At 40.3% G+C, this 17,458-nt stretch overlaps 1 protein-coding gene across 2 annotated transcripts in view; it reads right to left on the reverse strand.

Moving 5' to 3' along the window:
* Window positions 1-1,683: 1,683 nt before the first annotated feature.
* The window catches only part of ADK (adenosine kinase), a 308,889-nt gene continuing 293,114 nt past the window's right edge, over window positions 1,684-17,458 (reverse strand). For both annotated transcript variants that reach the window (XM_089682589.1, XM_089682590.1), the window contains exons 10-11: window positions 7,952-8,038; window positions 1,684-2,851 (exon numbers count right to left, since the gene is read on the reverse strand). In XM_089682589.1, coding sequence (XP_089538715.1) covers window positions 2,724-2,851; window positions 7,952-8,038 — 215 coding nt within the window. In that variant the 3' untranslated portion in view covers window positions 1,684-2,723. The remainder of the gene's footprint in view (window positions 2,852-7,951; window positions 8,039-17,458) is intronic.

Consider the following 17,458-nt stretch of genomic DNA (forward strand, 5'->3'; position numbering starts at 1 on the left):
TAAGAAAAAAAAAAAAAAACCCTGCAGATGCCTCCCCGTCTGCTACTGAGCTTCAATGATTTAGAAACCTGTGATGTCAGACCGATGGAGATTTGGGCAATTATTGGATGATGCCCAGAGAACAAGTTTAAATTTGGAATGAGACAATATACAGTGGGGTAAATAAGTATTTGATTCCCTGCAGACATTGCAAGTTTGCCCACTTACAAAGAAATGAAGGGTCTATAATTCGTATCATAGGTGTATTTTAAGTGATAGAGAAAGAAAATCAATCAAAAATACAAATTGCTATAAATTGAGTTGCTGTTCAGTGAGTAAAATAAGTATTTGATCCCCTACCAACCAAGAATAATTCTATCTCCCACAGACTGGCTATTTGCTCACGTGGTACACAGATTTAATTTAGGAAGGTGCTCCTAATGACTTGTTATGTGTATAAAAGACACCTATCCACAGAATCTCTTTCTTGGGCACCACCATGGGCAAGACCAAAGAGCTGTCAAAGGACATCAGGGACAAGTTTGTAGACCTGCACAAGGCTGGAATGGGCTACAAGACCATCATCAAGAAGCTTGGTGCAAAGGAGACAACACTTGGAGTGATTATTTGCAAATGGAAGAAATACAAAATAACCATCAATCGTCCTTGGTCTGAAGCTCCATGCAAGATTTTGCTTCATGGCATAAGGATTATTATGAGAAAAGTGAGGGATAAGCCCAGAGCTACACAGGAGGAGCTTGTGAATGATCTCAAGGCAGTTGGGACCACAGTCACCACAAACACAATACACCACCATGGATTGAAATCCTGCAGCACCCGCAAGGTCCTCCTCTTCAAGAAAACATATGTACAGGAACGTCTGAAGTTTGCCAATGAACATCTAAATGATTCACAGGATTGGGAGAAAGTGCGGTGGTCAGATGAGACCAAAATTGAGCTCTTTAGCATTAACTCGTCTCCGCGTGTTTGAAGGAAGAAAAATGCTGACTAAAACCCTAAGAACACCTTCCCTACAGTCAAGCATGGCGCTGGAAAAATTATGCTTTGGGGCTGTTTCTCTGCTAAAGGTACAGGCTGACTTTGTCGCATTGAGGGGCCAATGGACAGGGCCATGTATGGTAAAATCTTGGATGAGAACATTCTACTCTTAGTCAGAACACTGAAGATTGGTTCTGGATGGGTTTTCCAGCATGACAATGACTCAATACATACCGCCAAGGCAACAAAGGAGTGGCTCAAGAAGAACATCATTAAGGTCATGGAGTGGCCTAGCCAGACTCCAGACCTTAATCCTATAGAAAAGTTATGGAGGGAGCTGAAACTTCGAATTGCTAAGTGACAGCCAAGAAACCTTAAGGATTTAGAGAAGATCTGTAAAGAAGAGTGGACCAAAATTTATAACATTTGTATCATGTGTTTTTTCTGGATTTTTGGTTGATATTCTGTCTCTATCATTTAAAATACACCTATGATAAAAATTACAGGACCTTCATTTCTTTGTATGTGAGCAAACTTACAAAATCTGCAGGGGATCAAATAATTATTTTCTCCACTGTAGCTGCATGCTTTACATCAAACTATAGCATACTATTTATGCATTTGTGTTTTAGAACACTCCTGACAACTGTCAAATATCATACATACATTAGCAAAAGAAAAAAGAAAAGACTCCAACACCAAAAGTAAACAAGTTCATTTTGTTTTATTTTTCAGTATCAAATTATACATTGTATGAATGTACCACAGACTGTGCTAATGTCACAAACTAGTAAAATGGGAGGGGAAAAAAGGCTTTCCTCAATATTGTTACTAAACTGTGCGTCACTAACAAATCACTTCAAGAGGAAACCAAATGTATTTTGGTATCCATCCCCTCCATTGGCTAAGGTTTGGTTTAAAAACACATTTTGGCATTTCCTGACAGTTTTGTATGTGAAGTCTGTACCCGATTTAGAAAAAAAAAAAAACAATTTGCACCATTATTAAATACAACAAAATATAGCTTACTCTACAGTCCATAAGGACACTGACAGAAGGCAATTTATTGCGCTCTGGAGAATGTAAATATTACTGGCTCTGCTGCATAATATCTTAATGGTTGCCCAGCAGAAGAATAAAGAGACATTTCTTCTAAAGACAAGCTGTGAAAATGGTGTTCTTAGGATGCCGTTTCCATTCTAAAAGACAACTGTAAGCCCTGTTGATCCCTTAAAAAAAAAAGGTCTAAAGAATCTGTGTCAGAACTGATACTCAAATCGCTTCTTCTCAACTTACAGTTCTATGAACATATATGTGAAAATATTTGAAGGCCTATTAACACCAATAATTGCCAAAGAATTTTTTTCCTGCTAAAGATTTTCTCTTCCACTAAAAGAATAATAGATAAATGTTGTAAGGAGGCTGTACCTGATATTACATTTAAGACTTAAGCAGCAATGCTGTCCAGACAGTGTGCATGATCAGATAATTACAATTCACCAACTGATAACCCAACTAATAGGCAAGTTAGGTCACCTTGAGTACACCTATTTAAAACAATGCCCTCCCCAAATACTGGACAAATTTATTGGAGAAGAGGTAGAGAGATAAGTGGGGAGGGTATATATTATATTTGTGAAGCGGACAGGAGAACAGAGCACAGTTCCTTTTATATGCCTGTGTAGAGGGGAGGAGAAAAAAGAAACTAGGGACCTGCAGATCTCTTCTCACAGGCTTCATCCCTTTCATAATTTGAAGTCCGGTTTCTCTGGAAAAGTGCAGCCAGCTCGTCTGATAACCACGTTAGCAGAATAGTGACCAGCATGCACACATTCTACTAAAGCCTTGTCAGACACCAACTGCGAAAGAAAACCTAAAGAAAAAAAAGACAACATGTTAAATACTTAACAGTTTATGTATCTGCCACCATTCTATAAGCTAAGCACAACAAACAAGGCCATATGAATCAGACTTCCACATCTTTGTAAATTTTCTAAACCATCAGATTCCACTCAATTGTGATATTGTGGTTCCCACACCAACCTCATTCTACCTGTTACAATGAATGCAGAGATGGATTTCAAAAGTCAGAGAGTAATAGCTACAAAACCAATATACCATTCCACAAATTCATAGGTGGAGCCCCCCACAGGAGAAAAGATCTAATCTCTGTGCTAATCAAACACCTTACCAAGCAAGAACAGGCCTGGTTTATCTGACCTTCTAAAGATGTGTTACTGTAATTGGCTAAAAGAAAGACAGAAATCTGCCAAGCACTGCTCACTTGTAAAACAATGTAATTCAAGTTTTAATACAAAATGTAATGACATCCTCAATAAAGTACACATTTTCATCTTTTCAAAACATGTTAAAGTTGTATCCTGCTATACTGTGAAGACTTAAGCTGGCTATAGATGGAGCAATTTTCTTTCCTGCAACCATGGGTTTCAGAGAAGAAAATCATTTGATTCCCCCCATCAACACAGTTTTGATGGGGGGAATCCCTCCCACTGAGCCACTGTCTTCTGCCTGCAGGTGGCAGGGTGGTTCCAGGAAAACAGTAATTGCAGCTATAATAGCAGCCTCTAGCAATAAGCACATTTAAACCCCAATTGGCTGATTGTACCCTAGTTCTATGATCGGTCAACTTGGGTACATTGGGCCTGCCTATACATGGTTCGAATCTCGGCCGGCCCCTGCTGAACTGGCCGAGATTCGAACAATCTATGGCCGGCTTAACTGCTAATTTTATAACATTTAAATTAGGAGTATCAAGAAAGACAAATATGAATCAGTGTTCTGAATACTACCAGAGCAGCCCCTAAGGACCCTGCGGCCAAAATGGACTTCTCCTTTTCTAGCACGCATTAAAGTAACAGTGAGTGTACCACAAACACTAACAGCCTCTAAACCAAACTTCTTTGAAGCTTGTTCTGTCAGTGTTTCTCTTGCTATGGCAACTACTGTTCTCTTGTTCTGACATGAATGTTCAAACTAAATAAAGCTTTGATCAAAAGACTATTACCTCTGTCCCTTAACTCTTTTGTGACCAAAGTTCTTTAAAGCTTAAATGCCCAGACAAAGTTTGGCTGCATCAGTACGAGTCGGGTAATTTGAGAATCACTATAAGTAATTTGTCTGTGACATTGGGTCTGAGAACTAAGAGCACACATATGCACATTCCAAATTCTCTGCTGCATGGTTAATTAACATTCTCATGACAAATGGTATTTTACATTAAAAACGCAAAAGTCACAAAGGAGTAAAAAGGGAATCATAGTTTGGTGCAAATGTAATTTATTAGACTGATCATGTATTTCTGTTTTTACTGTGTATACAACCTTTGTTTTACAAACATTTGCTACATGACAAGATTCCCAGAGTACTATAGGCTTGCACAGTGCTGTACAGTGTGTGGTAATCACTGCTCTGGTTCACTAACTGTGTAGAAATTTCACCAAGCGTGCCCATGTTATCTAAACAAGCCTTTTACAATTGTAGGTAAGGAAAAACCTGAAACAAGTGAAAAGAGCTTAAAGACTAAGTTTACTGTTCAGGAAAGCTGGCTTCCTTAGGCGGTTTCAATGCAGGGCTACCCTGTCCTCTTCCTGCAGCTGAAATTTCGGAGCTATGGGGGTTAGTAGCTTTGGATCTTCAGGCTCAGCTGCACTAAAGATATTTCAACATGAATGGTTTGTCTTCCTACCCCCATCCTCCACTGAGAAAAGTTATTTCACTGATTACTCTACCTGTACAACAATCACAGGATTCTCTTCCCCTTTAGAATATGTTACAGGTATAATAATCGGTGAAAGAAACGTTCTCCATGTTTGAGAGGGCAGGACAGACTGCATCCCCTTGATCATCTTTAGTACAGCTGACCCTAGAGACCTTAAGATGTTATTCTCTCCAAGGGCAAAGTTCAGCAGCAGGAAGAGGACACAGCAGCTCTGCAGTGAATCTTTCTACAGAAAGCAGCAGCCTGCATATCAAGGAAAATACTTAATTACAGCTAAACGATGTAACTATAACTGTACAATAAAAATAATTTTTAGCTAAATGTCAGTTTTAAGAATTTAGGTCTGCTTTGAAGCAGGGGTCCTGATTTGCCTTATTTGCTTGGGGTGGTTTGTTACTACGACATCTTGATTTTAATCTAAAAATTGGTATGTAGACACCAACAGAAGATAATAAAATATGTATATTCATTTCTTGCATCACCATTATACATGTTTCTATATTATTAAAGAAAAAAAACAAACTTAATGACAGCATGTTTACCAGCTTGTTCAGTTCTCATGTAATCACATTTGCAAAGATTCAGCAAAGCTATCATTATAAAAGCACTACACCGCATAACATAAAAAAATTCATCTGAACCTTCAAACTAACCAGTGTGCTAAACTAACCAGTGTGCTACAGAATCACAAATGAGGTATTCTTCATTGCTTGCATTTGCTACCAAGTGCTAGAATTAAAATTTTCATGCGATTAAAACTGTAGTGATGCATGAAATTTAAAGTTACACATGAGGCTAGATACTACATTTCATGCACTTGTATCCACTGTAATTTAGCTCCCAGTAGTGAGGTTGCATGCTGGCAGGTGATTTGTCTGATGTGTTGGTCGGTAAGTAGTTTAGCAAGTTAATGGCAAGAGATTAGTGCAACAAAGGCACTGCATTCAAAATATTCTTGAAGGTTAGCAGCAGGAATCCCCAGAATGCCAAGGAATTTATATAAACCATGGCACTGGGATATGCAACTGAAAGTGTGTAAGCTGCTGTTGTTGATATATGGTTCAGTTTATGTTAACAGACACCAAGGACATAAGATCACACACTCCTGGAGCCCAACATGTGGCCCTCTGTCTGCCCTCCTGCTCAACTGAAAATAGAGGAGGAAGGAAGACTGTTTACCCTGCATTTGCTGGGGTTAAAATCAAGGCATATGGGCAGGAATAAAAGGAACTTTTACTTACCTACAAATTTCATATCTGAACAGGACACAGGTTGAATATTTATAGACTCTGGATTATAGACTGCTACCTTCAGGTGTTTGGACACTGGTAAAAACTTTTCTGGGCATGCCCTTTAGGCATACCTCTATAACCCCACTCTACCCTGCGAATCCTCTTTTTTTTAGCAAGCAATGCAGAACAGAATAGAGAGGACAGTGTCGTGTCCTGTACTGAACAGAAAATAAGGAATTTACAGGCAAATAAAAAATTAATATTGAATTCATCTCAGTACAGGATGGATATTCATAGACCCTGGTACAACCCCAAGCAATTCAACAAAGGGGTGAGCAAACAAGGCAAACAAAACAGAGCACACAGGCTCAACAAATCAAACAAGCAAGGGTCAAAGATCCAACTCTGAGTGCAGCTAATGAACCTTGCAGCTGAAGATGCTGCATCTACCTGGTAACACATGGAGAAAGTATGAACCAGAAACCAGGTGGTGGACTTACAAAGATGGGCAGAAGATGCTTGATGTTGGAAAAGCCAGAAAACCCCAACAGACTGTAAGCACCTTATCTTATATAGCATACATCCTTGCAATGGAGTTGAGCTATATACCTAGCAATACTGGACTTTAAAGCATCCATTACGAGAGAGACCATTTTTCAGGTATTGGCTGTGACTGTCAGATAGACCCTGACTGCTCTGTCTACGTCCAGACAATAGAGATCGATTATTTCGGTGTGCTTTTTTAGCAGGGCACAAAGAAAGAAAAAAAAGGTCCTTGAGGTTGAAGGCCGATATCACCTTAAGTAGAAAAGAAGAGTCTTGGGCGGAAGATCACTTTATCCTTGTGAAGAATCAGGAAGGGCTCTTTACAATAAGAGAACCGCTATGTCAGAAAGACATCTGACAGATGTGATAGCCACCAAGAATGCAACTTTACAGGAGAGTTTCCTAAGGAAGGCAGAACAACAATGAGATCAAAAAAAGCACTGAATAATGGGTGTTTGATTTCTGAGACACCTTTAATAAAGGTTCTAAAGAGGAAAGTGAAACCAAAGGTTTCTGAAATAGAATGGATAAGGCCATAATATGTCCCTCCAGAGTATTTAAGGCAAAATTCTAGTCAATAACAATCGTAAGAAAGTGAAGTACAGAGTAATCTCAAGTCGAAAAGACTGGGTCCACACCAGCCAAAAAAAAAGATTTCCAGGCAAGGTAGTAAAGTTTTCTTGAAGTGGATTTTTGGTCTCTGAGTAAGGTGGGAATGAAAGAGTCAAAGATACCTCTTTCCTTTAAAACCATGGTGTTAAAGCCAGTGACTAAGAAGCAGGATGAAACAGGAGGCCTTAAAACAGTAGGTCTGGCATGTTTTGTGGAGCAGTCTAGCAAGAAGATGCACTGGAGGAAAGGCAGACCCTGAAAAGAGTCCGGGGAATTACCAGGGCACCCAATCTCATTGATAGGGGATCCTTGGGTCTGGCCACAAACGGGGGTAACTTGTTGTTGAACCTGGAAGCTAGGATGTCCACATCTGGAGTCCCCCATTTCTGAAATCGGAGATAGAAGATGGTGGGATGAATGGACCATTCCCTCTGTCCAGTGAGTCTGCAGACTGTCTCTCATCTGAAGCAATAAGATTACTTTTAGCTGTTGTTCAGTATGCACTAGATCACTATTAGAAATGCTCTGTTGCTGCAAGGGTGGTTTCCAATGAACAGATCCAGACATCTTAAAGATAAAAAAAATCCAGTTGTGTAAATGAGCACACGGTTATTCAGGATTTTAATGATGGAAAAACTTGTGCCTGCCAAACTAGAGACTTGATCTTTACATTATGTGAATGTTTTACACAAACATTTTTTTGAGGGTGTGGAATGTTATGTACCAAATATAGAGAATTTACCAAAAGCAAACTATTGTGCCTTGTGTCTTGACACGTGAAGGGCTACAATTGATGCCCCTTATGATTACCACATTGAAAATGACTGCCAAAAACAGGACCTACCTCCAACAAATGCATCCCCAGCTCCATTGGTGTCTACTATTTTACTCTGGTCAATCTCTAACACGGGGAATGCCACAACTTCATCCACTGGAAAAAGAAAGCTATAGATTACACAGCATGTCATAACATGTTAACAACTTTTAAGATCCATCATACAACCCCAATTCCAAAAAAAAAAAGTTGAGACATTGTACAAAATCTGCAAATCATTGCATTCTGTTTTAATGTAAACATCATAAACCCATATTTTATTGACAATAGAAAATATATCAAATGTTTAAACTGAGAAAATGTAACATTTTAAGAAAACAAACAAAAAAAAAAAAACTGCAATTTTGTACTTGATGGCAGCAACACATATAAAAAAACATTGGGACAGGGCCAACCCCCACATACATAGGCATACATTAAAAAAATGCTTGCGTTGGGGAGCCTGTCAGTGTAAGATGTCTACTTGTACTTCACAAGAGCAGGCAGTTACACAATGACAGGAAAAATCATTGAAATACCTAGAACGCACACTATATCCTGTTAGTTCATTGAGAAATACAAGCCATCAGCCACAAAGGTTGGCAGCAGTTGCACAGAACTCTGTGAATGAATGATATGGCCAGGTGGCGGAGCCCTGCATGGCCGCATTTTTTTTCTAAATTGTGACTGCAGGTGCATGGAAGATCTCAGAACCGCTGTCACAGGAAAGGTGGATCGGGGCTGAGAGCTGCAGGAGCATGTTACATGTTCCACCCTAAAAATGGGTGTAACATGTAACATATTCCCTAAGGTGAACTTATCCTTCAATGTCAGCACTCTTTACTGGGTGGTAAGGTTGCTCAAGGCTGCCTGCCCATTTTCAGCACAGGCTTTGTCAACCCTTTCAAAGCACCTCTAAAATCCTGAAGGCTGTACAGGCACAGACATCTAGAATGGTGATGTAAAAAAAAAGAAAAACAAAAAACAAAAACAAGTGGTTAATCAAATATTTGTCCCTTTTTTAACTGTTTAACCTTCTTTGTCTGAGCCAAGACCGGTGTTTGTCGGAAGCATGTTTAAATTGACTGACCAACCATTTATTGACTAAGTATGCTGGAAGTCTGTTCCAAAACAACAGCTACTCTTTCAGTTTAAAAAAAAAAAAACTTCAAACGGTTATATTTAAACTGCTCCTGCTAGTTGAGATCTGGTTTCAAAGTTCTCAATTTTTGATTCATACTGTAAGTACAGTTCTGTTGAATCTTATTGACGTTTGTAAGGGTTCAATCATGTCCCTTCTTACCTCAAGATTGTACACAGTTCCAGCGATCTCTCCTGATGGTTTTATCCCTCATACCTTCATTTTATATATCTTTATTTTAGATAATAGCATTCCACCAAAAGAAGCAGGCCGAAGATGCCAAAAAAGATGTTGGGTATGCACCAGAGGGGAGAGTTGGAAGACACCAGTTTTCATTGTCCCCAGTGTGCCTCCCAACCAGGCTTATGCATCAGAGACTGCGTCTGACATTTTCATACATCACAAAAAAGTAACCATTTTTCTAACAGCCTGCCCTTTCCCCGTTTTCAATATCTGTGCTGATCATTTGCCTGCTGTCTCAACCAACCATGTCGCCACCCATTCCACCTTAACTGACTCTGGTCTGTTTATCAACTATGCCTCTACCTGCATTGTTTATTCACATTTCTGCATTCCACCTGAAATGACCCTGGCATGTTTATAAACTATGCTTCTGCCTGCTGTCTGGATTGTTTATCAACAACCACATTTCTTCCTTCTTCCTGCACTGACCTCAGCCTGTTAATCGACCATGTTTTTTGCCTGGCACTTGGATTGACCTTTTGCCCTGCTACTGTAATAATGGGATTCAAGAGAACACATGGGTCTCAAATATGTGAGGGGCTTCAGAGTAGATTTCCGAATAGAGAAAAACAGTTTTTGGTTTTCTCCAGGATTTTTAATTCCCGAAACAGGGTCTATTACTCTGGAGCCTTTGAAGAGATTAGGTGGGATGAAGCAGCTACCCCAGTGCCAAGGTCCTAAGCCTGATGTTCCTGCCTACTGCCTGGACCAATGCTTTGGCTGTGCTGACCATATTTCTGCCTACTGCCTGTACTGACCCAGGACCTTTTATGGGCCATGTTCCTGCCTGCTGCCTGGACAAATACTTTGGCTGTGTTAACCATATCCCTGCCTTCTGCCTGTACTGACCTAGGACTTTTTATGGACCATGTTTCTGCCTGTACTGACCGTAGCATATTTATGGAGCATATTCCTGCCTGCTACCTGGATGATTCCTTTGGCTGTTGCTGACCACATCTCTGCCTGCTTCCTGGACCAATGCTCTCTTCCAACTACAGGTAATCATTTGTTTACATTGTTTTATATACAGTGTGTGTTGTTTTTTGTGTAACACAGGTTGCAACGTTGGGTACATAATCTCTTCAGATACTGAAAAGGTCTTAAACATGTGTTATCCCCATAATCGGTAGTAGCAGAATGTATTTTGGGGTGTCATTCTTGGTATGCTCATGCTGTTAGAAATATCTTATAGAATGACAACTTTGTGTTAAAAAAATACAATTTCATTTTCTTTGCACATTTGCCAAAAACATGGCAAAAAAATAAAATGTTCAAAAGACACATTATACTTTTTACAAAATACGACGTGGTGTCTGCTTTCCAAAAAAGTAGTCATTTTGTGGATGTTTCCACTGTCCTGGTGCTCCAGAGCCATCAAAAATGTGATAGGTAGTCAGGAAATTTGATGTCTAATTTATGATCCTAGAACACCTGAAGGTGCTACTTGGATGTTGGGCCTCAGACTTTTCCATAGCCCGGCCACATACAAACATGTGGTATTGCCATACACAGGTGTAGCAGAATGTATTTTGTGGTGTCATTTTTGGTATGTGCATGCTATGCATTGGAAAAATCTTATAAATAGACAACTTTGTATAAAAGAAAAAAAAAATCTAGGGCTATTTGTGTGAAAAAAAGGCCAATTTCATATGGGTACAGTGTTGCATGACTGAGTAATTGTCATTCAAAGTGTGAGAGCACTGAAAGCTGAAAATTGGTCTGGGCAGGAAGTGGTGTATCAGTGCCCAGTAGGCAAGTGGTTCACGTTCCACTGTACTTTATAAAATAACAGATGGAACCAAGTGACAATAGCTTTTCACTTGCTTGTAATAGGCAAAAAGCAATCCCCAACACATACATCTTGCCTTTAATGCAGTGACAAAGCTTTGTGATATGATAAAATCATTACAGAAAAAATTGTAAACATTAAAAGAGAAGTTTGGTCAAAGCTTTTTGGCCATAGTTTTCTGGATCACAGGAGTGCACATATTTGTGCTTTTCTGTGACCCAGAATCAGCCGACAGCAAACTAAAGCCACAGACCAGGTCAAGGCTGTAGAAGTATTTCGACAATAATGTCAGGATCCACCCAGATGCCTGACCAGCAGCTGGCTCAGTCTCTCAACACACCGCTAAGAGCCTAAGCCAGCCACTCCCACCACCACCCCAGCCTGATGCTCCAGTGAGCGCTGAAGGGGCAGAGCAGAAAGCCTGTGACTGATAGTCACCACTCTTTGTTCAGCGAAGACCAAGAACTGAGCAATCTGCGGTCATGTGAGCGCTCAGTTCACATGTTTAGAGATGGCAGGGGGACAGCTGCAGCATTAGACCTATGCTGAAGCAAGAAGGTATGAATTTTTTTTTTTTTTTTACTATGCCCACGCTTCTCCTTTTGCAATTACTAAAAAATGTAGTTGATAAATAAGGACCTACATTCTAAAAGGTAGACAACATTTTTTTTCAAAATTCTCAATGCTTACAAAAAGCTACATTTCATAGGCAAATGACCAGATCTTTGTAGCAATAGCTGTTCATGAAACTATGTGGTAAACATAGCCTGGAACAGAGCAGAACATAAGCTACTGCTATACTCCTCCTTTAAAGCTTCCCACTTTAATGCTTGCAGACAGCGCTGTAGCCTAATTAGCAGCAAACTACAATGACAAAGAATATTTCAGAAGTGTAGACAATATTTAGCACTTCTAGCAGGATACACTGTTTAACTATGTTCCCTTAAGCCATACAGACTTCATGTTCCAGACATAACATATTTTGCAAAATTTATATACAAGTACAATACCCATATGTTACATATTTACTAATGTAATAGTGGACCCCTCTCTGGTTCTTATGTTCCGTGGCAACCAGTTGGGAATTTTTTAAAGCAGCTGGCCTGTCAGAACACAGTGAATTTCAGGGCAAAGCAAGATGGGGAGCTGAGAGGTGCCAGGACAGCCCCACTCGTTATGGGCACTGCTCTGTTCATTATCATGTCAATGGAGTCTGAGCCGACCAGACAAAGAAGGGTTATGAGAACCTCCCAGAGCATCCTGACTCAATCAAGCGACAATATTTCTTACAAGAGCATCTGTAACACAGACCTGATTATGTGGGGCCTGCTTAGGGTTGTTCTAAAGGGACGCGGATATGTGAGCAGGTCAACAAGTAAAAAGCAGTAAATAAGTGCTGCAAAGCCATAGGCTCACAGAATGAGGATACTTTTAGTCTCATTTTGATTTGCAGAAGATTCAATTATTGCCGAATTCCATTTGTTTCCAGGTTCTGGACAGGCATTTAAACAGCCCTTACAATTTTACTAAAAGCATATGAGATTGTAAATTATCAGAACCAATATGGCTCAATTAAGGATAAACCTACACTTGTGTGTTTAGCATCCACATGGAAACATTTATTGTTATGGAAATTTCCTTGTAATAAAATCTTTGCACACTAAGCACATACGTTTAAATGTAGCATTAGGATTTATTTGAAATGAGCCTCAGGTTCCAAAACAAAGAAACTATGATTTTTCCTAACAGAAGCAAATTTATTTGGAAGTAGCCAGCTGTGCCTCAGAGAACCCCTAATCCAAATGGTACAGTAATCTCTGGTGATGGTTGTGTGCAAGAGATTCTAGTACAAGCAATGTTTATGATTTCTGCAAACGTGTCCTGGGTTAAGGTGGTCAAACTGGGCAGAACTGGAAGAATTAAAATTGTTCTAAAGACAAATAGTTAACCATAATGCGCATTATGCATTAAAATGATTATAAAGGTTGGCGTGTAAAAAAACCCCAAAACAAAACATGTTATACTTACCTGCTCTGTGCAATTGTACAGAGCAACCCAATCCCCTTTTTTTTTGGATCCTCGCCAGCGGCCTTAGATCCTACCCCCAGCCGAGTGCCTCCCCAGTAGCAAGCCTCTTGCTTGGGAGCCAGTGAGGAGAGAAAAACCCGGGAGAGGCTCAGCTCTCATGCACATCCCTGGATTGAGATAGGGTTCAGGTGAGTTTAAGGGTGGGCTAAGGGGGAGCTGCACACAGAAGGAGTTTTTATTTTATCTTAATGCATAGAATGCATTAAGGTAAAAAAAAAACAAAAAAAAAACCCTTCTGCCTTTAGAACCACTTTAAAAAGGCAAAAACCTTTCAGTAGCGGTTTCTCCCCCCACTCCCCTAAATACTTACCCGATTCCTGTATCAGTCAAGCACTGTGCATGTCTGCAGGTCTTCTCTCCTCGGTCTCACATGCTTAGCCGAGAGCAGCCAAAGCCATTGGCTCCTGCTGCTTTCAGTTAAATCCAATGAGCAGAGAGCAAGGGACAGGGCTGAGCTGTGTGTATCAATGGACACACAGCTGGCTGGGAAGCAAGCCCATACTTGTGCCACCATAGAAAGAAGCTTCCTATGATGGCACACTGAGAAGAGAAGGAGTCAAGACTGCCAGCAGCGGACCCCGGGAGAGGAGGTTCAGGGCCACTTTGTGCAATACCATTGGCACTGAGCAGTTTAGTATAATATCTATTTTTATTTTATTATTGAAAAAATAAATAATTTTACAACAACTTTAACAACTAAAAAAAATATTTCCAGGCATGATGTGATGCCTCCTTTTAGCCTTTTTTTCTCAACTCAAGGTAAGCAGCTAAATACAACATTCAAATAGATATATGGGATAGGTATTACCTGTGAAAGGAATGAAAATAATATTCAGCCTGTTTTGAGATCTAGGCAGCATAGTCATACCTTCTATTGCCACTGCAGCAGCATGGGTTGATCAAGGACGTCAGAGTCAAAATACAATCCCAGCCTGCTGTCTGGATGGCAGGACAGCAACAGCACACTAAGGTGGTCATCCCACTCTTTTCCTGCAGGCATTTTCCCTGTCAGGCAGTATGCATGCATGCATGCTGCAGCATCTGATAGGTTCCCAATGTGGTCTCTCCCTTATCCAGTGTCAATTTGGGGTAGAGGAAACTGATATGGAGACAAATTAAGTTACTTACACTAGCTGCAATTAAGAAATAGTGCCTCTTTATTAATACACATTAACTATTTTTTTTTATCTGCCTGAGGCTCAACCTTAAGTTTATTTATATAGTTTCTCAAACAAGACTGGAGTGGTAAATATTCAAACCTTTTGTCCATACTAGCAAAATAAATGGTTTTATTATATATGACTGTAAAATGCAGAAGCCCGGAAACAGCTGGTAATTCACTTCACTATTTGTAATAAGTATGACATTGGAGAACCTGCAAGAATGTATGGAAAGGATAGAACGAGACAGATGAAATCTGATACTTTCCTAACAAAGCAAAACGCAAAAATGCAATCAAGGCAGTGCACACTGTATACAAGCTCAAAGAAAGAGCGAAGAGGTTTTTCCCATCAGCAAATTTCATTCTGATTTTCTATTTAGGCAGACTTTAAAGCTCAAATCTAGCATTTTTTGGGGGATACAGCACCGTACACATTAGCTAAGTGTAGTTGGTGTGTATCCCATTACCTGATCTCTCCCCCTTTCATACAAGTAATTTTATTACAATACCAAAATGCATCGCAATCTGTGAATGAGCAGTGGAGCAACTGAATGACAGGATTCTACTAGTTGCATTGAAAATAAACTTAAACCAAAAAATTTAGTTTAATCTGTTTTTAAATAAAGCAAGATGCCTATCCCTTTAAACCTCACTGACTGCTGTAGTTTTTTCACCAGAGATGGATGCTTCCCATAGTATCCTTCTAAAGTTTCAATGCAACCATAGAGTACCAAGTAATATCCTGTGAGGATGAAGGCCAGAATCCAGGTAATTCCTCCTCAGCTTAGCTGTCATTGACAATGTAGTCCTCTTAAAGCGGAACTCCACTCACGGTGTCAAAAAATAAATCAGCAGCTACAAAAACTGTAGCTGCTGACTTTTAAAAAACACACACTCACCTGTCCCCTTGGTGTGTCCACTGCAGCCCATTTTACCAGCCATCTTCTCTCCCTGGGTGCCGGCATCTTCAGTGTGGGCACCCGGCTGTGACAGCTTTCAGCTTCACAGCCAGGTACCCACTGCGCATGCATGAATAGCGCTGCACTTCCTGAATGGTTCTGTAGTCTTCTGGGACCTGTCACATGTCCCAAAAGATTACGGGGAGGGAGGAACGGAGGACACCTTCCACTTCCGATCGTCTAGGCAATCGGAGTGGAAGTGGAAGCAGGTACCCGTCAAATTTGGGTACCCGCTCCCCCCGCAGGTGCCAATCCTTAATCAGGAGCGGGGGACCAGTCTTTAAAGCAGAACTTCCCCTTTTGGGTGGAGCTCTGCTTTAAGTACAGGGGGGAGTCATAATGCAAGACTTGGCTGCTTTGCTGCAAGTCTCAGCTCTCCCTTTCCTCACCACTGTCCATACTGTTCCCAAAATCTTTTTGTAGCAAAGCGCAAGAGCCTTCCAAGTGGACAAAGCTGACGGGAAACTTTTGTGTGGCTAGATGTTACAAAAGCCTTGAGAATGCCTTTCATTGGCTGTACATGTACAGAAATCAAAAAGAAAATATTAATGATGTCACAAGTAAAGAAAAGAGGAATATCTAAAGCTACATAAAGCATTTTAAAAACTCCCTTTTCAGGTACAATATTTAACATACTAGTGTGTTAATGTACAGTGATTTGACAAAGTATTCATTCCCTTGGAATTTTCTACATTTTGTCATGTTATAACCAAAAACGCAAATGTATTTTATTGGGATTTTATGTGCTCGACCATCACAAAGTGGCACATAATTGTGACGTGGAAGGAAAATGATAGTTTTCAAAATATTTTACAAATATGTGAAAAGTGTGTCGTGCATTTGTATTCAGCCCCCCGGAGTCAATAATTTGTAGAACCACCTTTCAATGCAATTTCAGCTGCAAGTCTTTTTGGGGATGTCTCTACCAGCTTTGCACACCTTGACAGGGACATTTTTGCTCATTCGTCTTTGCAAAATAGCTCAAGCTCTGTCAGATTAGATGGAAAGCGTCTGTGAACAGCAATTTTCATGTCTTGCCACAGATTCTCAATTGGATTTAGGTCTTGACTTTGACTGGGCCATTCTAACACATGAATATGCTTTGATCTAAACCATTCTATTGTAGCTCTGCCTGTCTGCCTGCCTATGTTTAGTGTCGTTGTCCTGCTGGAAGATGAACCTCCGCCCCGGTCTCAAGTCTTTTGCAGACTCTAACAGGTTTTCTTCAAAGATTTGTATTTGGCTCCATCCATCCTCCCATCAACTCTGAGCAGCTTCCCTGTCCCTGCTGAAGAAAAGCATCCCCACAATATTATGCTGCCACCACGTTTCGCGATGGGGATGGTGTGTTTAGGGTGATGTGAAGTGTTAGTTTTGTGTCACACATAGCGTTTTGCTTTTAGGCCAAAAAGTTCAATTTTGGTCTTATCTGACCACAGCACTTTTTTCCATGTTTGCTGTGTCCCCCACATGGCTTTTCATAAACTGCAAATGGGACTTCTTATGGTTTTCTTTCAACAATGGCTTTCCTCTGGCCACTCTTCCATAAAAGGCCAGATTTGTGCAGTGCATGACTAATAGTTGTCCTGTGGACAGATTCTCCTTCCTGAGCTGTGGATCTCTGCAGCTCCTCCAGAGTTACCATGGGCCTCTTGGCTGCTTCTCTGCTTAATGATCTCCTTGCCTGGCCTGTCAGTTTAGGTGGACGGCCATGTCTTGGTAAGTTTGCAGTTGTGCCATACTCTTTACAGGATATTTTTTTTTTTTATTACCCAACCCAGCTTACACTTTTCCACAACTTTATCCCTGACCTGTCTGGTGTGTTCCTTCGCCTTCATGATGCTGTTTGTTCACTAATGGTCTCTAACAAACCTCTGAGGGCTTCACAGAACAGCTGCATTTATACTGAGATTAAATTACACACAGGTGGACTCTATTTACTAATTAGGTGTCTCCTGAAGGCAATTGGTTCCATTAGATTTTAGTTAGGGGTATCAGAGTAAAAGGGGACGAATACAAATGCAGATATTTGTAAAAAATTTTGAAAACCATTTATCATTTTCCTTCCACTTCACAATTAGGTGCCACTTTGTGTTGGTCTGTCAGATAAAATCCCAATAAAATACATTTACGTTTTTGGTTGTAACATGACAAA

Source organism: Staurois parvus, unplaced genomic scaffold (assembly GCF_062004578.1).
Source record: "Staurois parvus isolate SC_StPar_1 unplaced genomic scaffold, SC_StPar_1.0 ptg000291l, whole genome shotgun sequence".
In the NCBI taxonomy this organism is placed as follows: domain Eukaryota; kingdom Metazoa; phylum Chordata; class Amphibia; order Anura; family Ranidae; genus Staurois; species Staurois parvus.